This window comes from Grampus griseus (genome assembly GCF_964374135.1).
Source record: "Grampus griseus genome assembly, chromosome: 5".
Classification (NCBI taxonomy): Eukaryota; Metazoa; Chordata; class Mammalia; order Artiodactyla; family Delphinidae; genus Grampus; species Grampus griseus.
Window position 1 is genome coordinate 139,568,215 of NC_138998.1, and position 12,459 is coordinate 139,580,673.

The 12,459-nt window shown below is 46.0% G+C and overlaps 1 protein-coding gene across 1 annotated transcript; it reads left to right on the top strand.

Moving 5' to 3' along the window:
* Positions 1-3,102: 3,102 nt before the first annotated feature.
* Positions 3,103-4,667, top strand: LOC309823220 (interferon-induced GTP-binding protein Mx2-like; the record flags this gene model as incomplete). Its single annotated transcript, XM_082655358.1, is given in 4 exon segments — positions 3,103-3,270; positions 3,273-3,290; positions 3,294-3,419; positions 4,428-4,667. Coding segments are annotated over 4 exon segments (552 nt in total).
* Positions 4,668-12,459: the final 7,792 nt, after the last annotated feature.

The following is a 12,459-nucleotide window of genomic DNA, read 5'->3' on the forward strand; positions in this document are numbered from 1 at the left end:
TGTTGTAGTTGCTGACCTTCAACACCTCCTGAAAGGAGTTCAGGGTGGAGATCAGGAATGAGGCACTCTGTGCTCTGGGAAAAACTGGCAGAACAGGTCTTCAGATGGTTAGATATTCTCAGAAGACTTTATGAGCCCAATTCTTGTATCTCCTCATATCTAGAAAAGCACTAAAATCCTTCATGGTGACGTCTGCTCCTCATGACTAGCAGTAACCTTCACGAGACGAGCAGAACCTTCTGCAAAAAACATGTTGTTGATTGCATGGACTCCCCCTTCACCAAAACCACATAGGTACTGACCAACCCCCCCTAACTCTTTGGGGCAGTTTCTCAGAGCTATCTGAGATGTTGTCTCCCGGGCTATAGTCCTCATTTTGCCCCAAATAAAACTTCACTCACATTGTTCATGTTGTGCATTTTTTAAAGTCAGCACAAGGATACTTCTTCTCTCAATGAAAAGCACTGAGCCAAACACAGCAAAAAAACAAAAACAAAAACTGGCCCCCATCTGATTCCTCCCCGCTCTGGTCACTTGACAGAACTGCAAAGTTCTTGACACCAGATGGTTGAAGCTGTAGTGCATAGCATTGCATCCAAAGCCCTTCTTGAGCTCTTAACAGGGGTCCATCTCAACAAGCTTCACACAATAATAGAAATTCCGGATCCCCTTAAACGCTCTCAAATGAGACTCTGCCCATACACCTAAAAAATCTGTCAGCTAATTTCATCAAGCTGCAGCCTTTCATTGTTTGCTCTTCTGTTGTTCAGAAATTGCTCCCTTTGTTAGAGAATCAAATAAAGGAGAGTCACCAGAGGGCGACAGAGGAGCTGCGCCAGTGTAGAGATAACCTCCCCAGCAACGAAGCCTATAAAATGTTCTTTCTGATTGAGCTGAAGATTACCGGGGACCCCGTGTGACCCTCGGGCACAGAAACTGGCTTCTCCTTAGATGGTCGCATCATCCCTGGTGGCCCTGCACATCTTGTGGTGGCCCTCCCTATATAAGAGCTTCCCCGCCTGTGGCTTGCGGGAGCCCTGCCCTGCCCTCCCTGGGTCTCACCTGGGGGATGAAGTGGCTGGTGGGTCATTGGACCCCTTTGAAACCCCAGGTCCCACACCACACTCAGCTGATCCAGATCCCAGCTCTGTAATATGATTACAGCCCAGAATGATGCTTTTATCTCATTTTTCAGAAAATTAAGGTGTTTAATCAGGACATTGAAAAGTTAATAGAAGGAGAAGAAATTGTAAAGGAGAAAGAGTCCTGCTTATATAACAAAATCAGACAGGAGTTTAAAAACTGGATACTCATACTTGCAGCCAATACCCAAAAAGGTGAGTCTGGGGACAGGGCTCCCGCAAAAGCAGCATCATGTTTACCAAGACCAGAAGCTACTTCCGGCACATGAAAAGTGTGCGAAGAGCTGACTGTGCCCACACGAGGGACCCCTTAGTATCTGTAACAGCTTCCCACCCATCAGTGTGGTGCGCCGACCTCACCAATTCAATAGAAGACGATTCCACCACCTACTTCCAGCTTTCTTCTGCTCCTTTGTTCCGAGGCGAGACAATTTCACTTACCCCGTCTATTCCCTCCTCTTCACCCCTAATCCAAGACCAGAGAGGTCAATGCTTTGACAAGAAACTCCTTGCTTCCCCTGGCAGAATTCCAACTTCCATTCTGCTTCAGCCCAAATGCCAATAGGGTGTGTGCCCGTGATGCGTGCATGCGTGTGTGTGTGCGTCTTTGTTTTGGCACGTGATAAAAACAGCACTATTCCTTCCATGATAGGAGTCCTCCAGCTGTAGTCTGGATGTATTCTTGGGAGAGCTGTAAATGCCATAAGAATTTCTGAGTTTCTATTTTCATTTAATTAATCAGATTTTTTTCCCTCCCAATTATAAACATTCAACTTCTTTCTTGGGTTGATGACTCTCAACTGAAACACCTCCTTGGCCAACTGGTGGAAAACAATTCACATGTCTCCAGCTATCCCAGGGGCTGTGTCTGAGTCCCGGGTTAGGTGCCGTGCCTGGTCCTTGATCACCATTCCTCCAGGCTGGCAGCTTGCAAGATGTATGCGTCCTTCCTGGGCCTTCGTGGTTGGTCCCCTGGACGCTCCATGCTCCCGACTACAGGGCTGGCCCTCGTGGGCGCTTCCCCAGCCCTGCCAGGGCTCAGAGTACTCTGCTGCAAACACAGGCCGCTCTGTGGCCGAGAAAGTCCAAGGGCCTCTGCGCCCTGTGCCGTCCTGGGATGAATAAGGTCTGGGCACGGCTACACGACACCCACCCAGATGCGCTCCCCCTGGGTCTGTACTCTGTTCTCCTGAGCCACATCAGAACCAAGGGTCTTGTGTCCTCCCGTGAAACTCCTCTTGGGAAGTGGTGCATAGCCCGCTTCTATTCTCAGGCCCCAAATCTGCAAGGTGCGGGGGGGGGCGTTGTCACATACGTGGTTTTGGCCACATACACGCCTAAAACAGAAGGAAAACCTGCCCTTGTGAAGCTCACAGTTTCTCTCTTCTCTCAAATTACTGTTTCTGCCTTCAATGCACAAAAGTCCATGTGAAACTCAAAAGCCAAGAAGTGAACCCATGCCACTATGTCCTCTCTCCCGTTCCCGGGATGCCTTTGACCGTGTAGGTGACATGGGAGTCGCAGGATTTCTGGGAAACACGGATAGGGAGCTGTTATCCCACTGGGCTCATTAGCCCTGGAGACATTCTTGAATGCTTGGATTCAAGCCAACTACAGAGACAAGAGTGGTGGGCATGAAAATGTAGAATAAACCATAATGGGGGAACCAGAAAGACGGGGATGTGGGAGGTGATGGAGGTCGGAGCAGAGAAAATGAACAGGCGTGTGCTCCCGTTGGCAGCAAGTATACTAAACAAACAAACACACAGACTGGCAGTAGAGAAGGTGAGCCTGGCACAGGCAAGGGGCAGAGTCACAGGATAGGACAGGTGAGGACAGCAGTAGAGGGTGAAGGGGAAGCTCCTGAAAATCGCCATTTAAGTCTCGGGCCTTCTTTGACCTTGGATTATTTTTAACTCCGTGTTCAACATAATCATACTTCCTAGGCTGTTTAAGCAACATGGCGGGGGGTGGAGGGAGAAAAAGAGAAGTAATGTGTTTCTCTTTCTTATTCAACCAGAAGAAGATTGAAGACATAAAAGCAAAACAAGCGGAAACAACAGAAAATCTGACCCGGCTTCAGTTCAGGATGGAGCAATTGATTTATTGTCAAGATCAGATTCACAGCTTGTGGTTCTGAACAGAGTCTGAGAAGAGATCTTTAACCCAGTGGGAACGCCTCCACAGAATCTTCAGTCGAAATCGCCCCTTTTAAATGATCCGCCTTCATTTTCCTCCACTGTGGAGATTTGGGTCCACCTGAATGTGTGTTTCTCGGTGAGCATGTAGGGGTACAGGGACAGTGCACTGCGGTCCCTGCCGAGCAGAGAGCGGGGTAACCCCGTTGACAGCTGCTTAGCTGAGCAAACAGGGGAGAGACCACACTGCTGAGTACCAAGCCCTTTGGCTGTGAAAAACTACTCATATATTATCTCATTATAGTTTTATAGTAACCTTACCAAAGCACTTTTAATTTGCCCCCAAATCAGGTTTCTCATGGAGCAGAGAATGTACTCAAAATTAATTCCATCTCCAAAGTTCTTTGTATTTTGTGCTATGCATAAATTACCAAATTACTATTATCAGAATACAGCAAAGCGCTAACTTGACTGGTTATAGTTTAGCTTCCCTTCATAGTTCAGAAGGCTCTTGGCTCCTGAAGTGCCTCAAACTTGCGAGGTCCACAACGTGGGAATGAAAAAGGCTTTCCCTAGATTTTGCGACCCAGTCGGCTTCGTGGTTTCTAACACTCCATCCGTGGACTAAAGTATTAGGGTGCATAGAGAAGGAGGTAGCTTTTAAACTGCAAAGAAGCCCAACTCCTGAAGCCCTTTCTCGATCAGAATAGAAAGTAGAGTTACCCAGGTGTGGGGTCCAGCTGTCAGGCAAACTAGAGATGCTGAGGAAAGGAGGGAATGAGGCGAGCGCTGACACAGGTCCCGATGGGCTCCCAGATGGGACCCAGGGTTCACAGCTGGGAGGTCCCTTCTGGGAGGAGAAGCAGGGGTGGGGGAGGAGCTCCCAGAAAGGCTGGGATGTCCAGAACGTGGTATGGGTTTGCTAGCCTACAGGTGGGTTCTTCTTGCCAGAGGGAATACCTGGGCAGGGAAAATTGGGCGACCCAAATCGATCCTTCCCTTAGTTTGGTACTGACCGCTGGCGTGGAGGTGGACGGGACACCAGGACTCAGCAAGTAGACCGTGCATGCATCCAAGAACTTTTCTCTGCAGCCACAGGCCTTGGCCCCAGACCCCTCCAGCTGAGCCTTCTTATCCCCTCTTCCAGGAAACCAGCAAACGTCTCGCCAACCCGATCCCATTCATAATTCAGTATTTTATGCTCCAAGAGAATGGTGATTACTTACAGAAAGCCATGATGCAGATACTACAGGAAAAACAGTACTATTCCTGGCTGCTTCAAGAACAGAGTGATACGACAGCCAAGAGGAGATTCCTTAGGGAGAAAACTTACCGGCTGGCTCAGGCACGGCGAGCTCTCTACGAATTCCCCCAGTTAAAGCGGTAAATCCCAAAAGAACACCAGTGCTGCTGGGTTTTGCTATGCACGTGACTGTAAGGGAGTTGGTACAGGAAGTGGTGTCTCATTTGGGGCCAGACTTTTCTGTTGCTGTCTGTGTCCATCTTCACTGTGCTGCCCTCAGCACTAGAGTTTATATCTGAAGTCCTGCGACCCATAGAGCTGTCATCTCCACCGGGAGGTCTTCCTTGTCCTCTGTAAAGAGGGCGCTCTCCAGCCCTTGGGCCCCAGAGCCCCCAGGTACAGCATTCTTAAATACTGCTGTCATTCTTTGTTAATTTTTCACCCCTCTGCATTAGACTATGAGACCTCAGAAAGGTAAGGTCAGTTCATATTCTTTTGTATTTCCAGAATCTCGCATGGTGCCTGGAGCATCGTAGCCACTTAATAAACATCTCATTGAACCAATGAATGATGGAGATTACCTGAGGCTATGGCTTAAATCCAGACTTTGGTTGTTTGGAATGGTGTCCCTTAGCTGGCCACTTTCTGACAAATTCAGTCATGCCATGCCACCTTCTTCCCATCATTTGCTGCGATGGTGTTTCCCAGCCCCCCCGGGAGAAAAGAGACTGAGTGATATTATTTTTAATTTGTAGTTTCTCTAATTGCAGTGAACTCCATTGCTGTGTTAAGTCTTAAAGAGAAATTTAATAAGGAAAAACATTTTTTTAAAAAGCATAGAGCTTCACACCAGTGGTCATCTCTAGATTGGAGGATTATGGTTAATTTTATTTTCTTCTTCGAACTAAGCTAATGACCTCACAGGAATTTTAGGAAGGTTAAGTGAAACCATTTCTACAAACTATGTGTCCCAAAGCAGGTGTTCAAAAATGCCAGCAATTTTTCCCTCCAACAAAGAGCTCTTTTTTTCTTTACCTCTAGGTTTGTCGAGAAGCCCTCAATTCTAAAGCTCTTCCAGCCAGTTCTTATGTTTAGTTCTTTGATACTCTTTGACAATTTTTGTATATGGTGTTAGATAAGAGTCCTTTGGCATATGCATATCCAGTTTGCCCAGCACCATTTTTTGAAACAACTGTTCTTTCCCTATTGATCTTGGCACTCTTGTCAAAAATCATTTGACCATATATGCAAGGACTTGTTTCTGGGCTCTGTTCTATTGCATTGGTCTATATGACTGTCTTTATGACATTACCACACTGTTTTGATAATTGTAGATTTGTCGTAAGTTTTGAAATCAGGAAGTGTGAGTCCTCCAGCTTTGTTCTTTTTTTCTTTTTTTTTTTCTTTTTTTGGCTATTCAGGGTCTCTTGAAATTCCATATGAATTTTAGGATGAGTTTTTCTATCTTTGCAAAAAAATGTCATTGGAATTTTGATAGAAATTGTGCTGAATCCATAGATAGCTTTGGGTAGTATTTGCATCTTAACAGTATTAAGTCTTTCAATCCATGAACATACGATGTTTTTCCATTTATTTGTGTCTTCTGTAATTTCTTTAAGCAATATTTTGTAGTTTTCAGTGTACAAGTCTTTCAATTCCTTAGTTAGTTACCAAGTATTTTGTTCTTTTTGATGCTATTGTAAATGAAATTGCTTTCTTAATTTCCTTTTCAGATTGTTCATAATTAGTTTACATAAATGCAACTCATTTTTATGTGTTGATTTTATATCTTGCTACTTTGTTGAATTCATTACTAGTTATAACAGTTTTGTGGACTATTTATGGTTTTCTACATATAAGGTCATATCATCTGTGAACAGAGATTATTTCACTCCTTCATTTTTGACTTGGATGCCTTTTATTTCTGTATCTTGCCTAACTGCTCTGGCTAGAACTTCCAATACTATGTTGAATAAAAGTGGCAAAAGTGGGAATCCTTGTCTCACAAAGTTACTCTGATTTTAAAGAACTTTCGTAATATTGAACCTAAAGATTATGAGAAGAAAATTTAAAAGACAAAACACTGTTTTCACTTTAGGTATCATACTTTTTTTCTTTCTGGCTTTTCCCCCTCATTTTATGAATTGGGTCACATGTACAAAAAGTAGCAGAGCTGAAGAAAAGAATCAAATCCCTTCATACAATAAATGCTGTTGTGAACAAGCAATTCTGAGAAAAATAAAATCTGATGTTTATTATTTGTTTCATAAATTGTGTAGTCAAAGCTTCCCCTAAATGTTTAATACATTTCACTCATGTGTACACATACACAGCCTCAACCAAAGCTTCTCATTTACCACCTCAGGACTGACCCCAAAACCTAGGTGCAAGGCATCCAGGGAAGATACTTGGAGCCAGGTGTATGAGTTTCCTGGGGCTCCGATTAAAGCAACTTTCCTTTCTGCCAATATTTGCCTCTTGAATACTGACTTCTGAGCAGTGAGCAGTCAAATCTGAGTTCAGTAACAAAGCCACTACACCTGGCTTTCCAACAGGTCAAAGCATGGAGCTAACTTTTCGACAAACACCTTAAGATCTGCACAGCTTAACACAATCCAAGGGTGTTTCCTGCTCACATCACAGTGATCCAAGGTGGCTTGGCAGGGTTCGGAGCCACACTGTCCCTTAGGGCACCAGCCTCCTCCCACCTAGTGACCCCACCATCTCAGTGGCCTTTGATCCTCCACCACACCCTCTACATCTGGCCAGCAGGTGAGGCAAGAGAGATTGGTGAGGATTGCAAGGAAGGTTTCCAGGAGCAAGGCCTGGGAGTAGTGTACATCACTACTCCTACCCTCCGTGGGCAGACATCAGGCCTGTGGCCACACCTAACTGCAAGGCAGGCTGGGAAATGTGGTCCAGCTCAGCAGGAGGCGGAGCAAACAGGATTTGGACATTGCCACACCCACCCCTACATCCATGGAGAATACTCCTTGAACAAAACACAGGAGTAAAGAAACAGGCGTGTTCCCTGCTCTTCCTTCTTATACCAGGCTCACACACACACACACACACACACACACACATTTCCTCCTCCAATGCTACTGTGGATCTGGGGTTTGTTCATAACAAATGTGGAAATAAAGGAAGACTACCCAAATGAGAATGTAGATGGAAAAAAAAAAAAAAAAAGAAGCACAACCTAAAAGTTGAGAGTTATGGTTTATTTGGTGGACATTCTTAGGACTTCAACCCTGGAGAGACAGAATCTCAAACAAAGGCTGAGAAAACTGTTCGGGGGAAACCAGGATATATAGGACTTTTTGCAACAAAGGGCAGGTAGTTGGAATGTCAAAATATTGTTAATTAAAGAAAACCAGATATCTCAAGTTAAGGAATTTAGCTCTTTTCTATGTATGGGAAGAGGCAAGGGGCTAGGCTCACTGGAATCATTCCCTTGATGTGCACCTCAGCTACCTGGGGCCAGCATCCTGTGCTTTCTCATCCTGCGTTTCCACAAGCTGCACTGTTAGTGCAGTGCACTGTCACAAGCTGCACTGTCAGATGGCTGCAGTCTGATGACTGCTAGATGGTGGGTATTTCTCGTTTCCATCCTGAGTTCCTTCGGGGCTCACTGTTGGGGTGGCTGCAATCGCTGATGACTGTGACATCCTTTGTTTACTGATGGCAGGCAGCATTCTTAATCCACAAGAACTAGCAAAGTTACTTATTCACAGCTGGCTATAGCAAGAGGGCCCACCACCAGGACTCACATTTTGTCAGAGACTCAACGGCAGGCAGAGGAGTGGGAAAGCTTTACAGTGGAAAAAAAGGAAGGCTCAGATTGCTCTGAGAGATTGCTCCAAAGAGGTAAAGGAGGAGCCAGGATATTTGTGAACTTTTTTTTGCTGGGAAAAACATGTCATCAAGCATAAAAAGATTACTGCTAATCACAAAGGACAGATATCTTAAGTTAATGATCTCAGTGCTGTTCTATGTATGGGAAGATGCAAGAATCTGCGGTCCTTGAAATTTTTCCTTAGGTAGGTATCTTAACTCTCTAAGGGCTGGTATATCCAAAGCACAGTATGCCTCCCGTTTTTCTCCATCCTGAAGTCCCCTCAGGTGCACTGTGGGTGGGCAACCACGGGGACCAACGGCTTGATCCTTGTAGAACTGGAATGGCAGGCAACTTTTTTTTCTTTAGAGTCCTAAATTAAAAGTAGGGACAAAAAAGTAGGGACTCTATTTGATAGGGACAGAGTAAAAGGACAAAGTAGGCGCTTAAATAGCTAATCCTACTAGGGGATTATAAGTAAAGAAAAAAGTATGGGAGACCCTATAAGCTAATGATCAATCAAGAAAGTAGGTTTTCTTTTTTTGTTTTTAATTTTCTTTATTTATTTTAAAATTTATTTATTTTTGACTGTGTTGGGTCTTTGTTGCTGCACGCGGGCTTTCTCTAGTTGTGGCAAGCAGGGGCTACTCTTCATTGCGGTGCGTGGACTTCTCATTACAGTGGCTTCTCTTGTGGAGCACGGGCTCTAGGTGCACGGGCTTCAGTAGCTGTGGCACGCAGGCTCAGTAGTTGTGGCTCGTGGGCTCTAGAGTGCAGGCTCAGTAATTGTGGCACACGGGCTTAGTTGCTCCACTGCATGTGGGATCTTCCCAGACCAGGGTTCAAACCCGTGTCCCCTGCATTGGCAGGTGGATTCTTAACCACTGCACCACCAGGGAAGCCCAAGAAAGCAGGTTTTCTTAACCACAAAATCAAGTATGCTTGTTTAGCAACAAAACCATGCAACAGAAGCATGAGACGTGCCCCCAGATGATAAAACAATGGTGGCGTGAGACCCACATCCTGCACAGTGAGCTCAGTAAGTCAACGATTCCTAGGACTTGCTCCTCTGCACACGCTAAAAACAAACATATAGGGAAAAGTGACATTATACTAAAACCTGAGATGATTTACCATTTTCAGCATATGTTACCACCTTTTTGCTCATTTCCCTTGTGCCATGGCAGTCCTGGCTTGACCAGGTAGGGACAAGAAAACTCCCCCACCTGACATGGAGGCGGGGCTGATGATGGAAGCGTGACGTCTACTCAAGAATGAGGAAGAAGGTGCCCTTTTCCCCCTCCCCACTTTCCTTATGATTATAAAACTGTAGCCCACTAACTTCTTGGGGAGGAGAAAGCTCTCATCCACCTGCTTGTAAGCCTCACAAGTGTCCTATTCTAAGACATCACTTCTTACCTATCACTCTGCCTCTGGCTGAGTTCTTTCTGTGCTGAGACATGAAGAACCAGAGCTCCTCGGAGCCCCCCAAACACCACCTAGAAGTTTCATAGTAACCAAATTGAAACCATGCCCCCCCTAGATTTGACAGAAACTGATAGCTAACAGGAATTCTCAAGCCTGCCTTGCAGAACAACAGATAGGGGGTAGCTTGTCAAAACCCCTCAGCTTGTAAACTGCCTTCGCCAATGAAGCAGCCTTTAGTTTCCTTCCTTCCTTCCTTCCTTCCTTCCTTCCTTCCTTCCTTCCTTCCTTCCTTCCTCCCTCCCTCCCTTTCTTTTTCTCTTTGATTTCACACCTTCTCAGCTACACATAGCCCAGTTGTTCTACCGGAACTTGGCTCAGGTCCCGTACAGTGTGAGCCAGCTAAGGCTGGTTGGGACCACTGACCCTAAACCTGGGCTTGTGCAGGTGTCCAACATATGGCCTTTCGAGGCCAGAGGGCTGGAAAACTCCACCCTCCCATCATGTTATGCGCCTCCATTGTGAAGATGCAGAAACCAGTGATAAATGGAATATTTGCTGCCGTGTCAGTAAACAAAGGGTGTCACAGTCGTCAGCAATGGCAGCCACAGCCTATGGTGAGGTGGTGAGCCCTGAGGGAACTGAGGATATAAAACACAGGATACTGGCCCCAAATAGCTGAGGTGCAAATCAAAGGAATGATTTCAGTGAGCCCAGACTCTTGCATCTTCCCATACGTAGAAAAGCACTAAATTCCTTAACTTGAGGTATCTAGTTTCCTTTTATTAACAGTAATCATTTGTTCCTACTACCTGTCCTTTGTTGCAAAACTCCTATATATCCTAGCTCCCCCCTCACCTCCTTGGAGCAGTTCTCTCAGGGTTACTTGAAATGCTGTCTCCCAGGCGTGAAGTTCTAAAACTTCCCGCCAAATAAAACAACGCTCAACTTATAGGTTCTGAATAATTTCATAGTCGACCCATGTAACCCAGATGCGCCTGCGCAAGACACTGATTACCTCACCTTTTTCCCCACTTCCAGTCACCTTTCCCCAACTCTAAATATCTAAACCTCCATGCCTTCCGGGAGGCAGATCTGGGACTTGTTCTCCCTTCCCCATGCTTGACCGTCTTGTGAATATACTCTTTCTCTGCTGCAAACAGACCTGGTTTGGTGAAAAAAAAAAAAAAACCCATCATTTGGGGCTAATTGTTACAAGAGTTATTGTCTGGCTTCCTGGATTGTTGGTAGGTAGCTTTCTGACTTCCTACACATTGGCCTAAGGCAGGCTGTCTTCCTTGGTTGGCTGCTGTTAACAGTGGACTGGTTTCCTGGGCGGGTTGCTTCAGCCTGTTCTGTTTTCAGCCTTCTGTTTTCATAGATGGTCTGACCATTGACTGTGTGTATATTAAGTCTCTCACAGCATACCTTACCTGTGGGACCTTCCTTTCTCCTCTGCCTCTGGGCACTGCAGACCTGCTCCTACAGGTGAAATCTGCTTTGATCAAAGTCTGGGGATCTGCCTGTGCTTGAACACGATCCCTCCTGAAGTCAAATCCAGCTTCTCTACCCCAGCACTGAATTAATTTTTGAAGACAGAGTTTTGGGTGAAGTAGAAAAGGTTTATTGCTTTGCCAGGCAAAGGGGGCCACAGTGGGCTAATGCCCTCAAAACTGTGTATCCCAACCTGGAGGGGGTAGTGAGAAGTTTTATAGTAATGGTTCAAAGTGGGCATGATCAGCTGGTGGACTTTCTTCTGATTGGTTGGTGGTAAGTGGGAGTCAGCATCACCAACCTTCTGGTTCCAACAGGTCTGGGGGCTACATGCTTATGGGCAGCACACAGTTAACTTCTTCCCACCTGGTGGGGGTCTCAGTACCTGCAAAGCAGCTCGAAGATATTGCTGTGTGCATCCCTTGGTGGGAACCAGGACCCTGCCCCAAGGCTGCACTGTTGTTTCTCTTGACTGTTCCTTCCTTGTCTCACATCCCCTCCCTTCCCTGATTAGCATCTGTTTGAAGCTGCCCAGTTGGAACTCAGGGAAGGTCATGGAGGCTGAATGAAACCTATTTTCTGTAATCAAGAGATGGGGGACACAGAAGGGCTTTTGTGCCCAGGAGCCCCACAGCGACCTGCTCCATTATCACTCCCTCCCCTCCCTTCCCCTGAGATTCCACACTGGGGTGGAGGTGGGCTGGGGGAGGGATATTCTCTCCAATCAATGGTGCAGTGATAATGCAACAGAGAAGAACAAAATCTGACTCCAGGTTGGATCTGTTTCTTTCACTTTGCCCTTTGCTTTCCACTGCTTTTGTTCTGTCGAAAGCTATAGGCATACATAAGGGCCTGCCTCGGGGAACCCTGCCCCTCTGCCGGAATGTTAAACCAAAGTGCCTTTGTTCAGCTCACAGGGAGACGCCCTGACCTGTCCACCTGTGGATGGCAGCAGAAAAGAAGAAATGAACACATCCCCTCCCCGAGGCTGGCCAAACCAGGAGATGTTTTGCAAGACTTATGGCCTTTTTACTTTACTTCCTCACCTCCTCCCCCTCTCTGTTCTATAAAAGAAACTGGCATCCAGACTCCGGGAAGATGGTTTTCTGGGGACCCTAATCCACCGTCTTCTGGGTCTGACGTCTTTCCGAATAAAGTTCCTGTTCCTTGCCTCAGCAT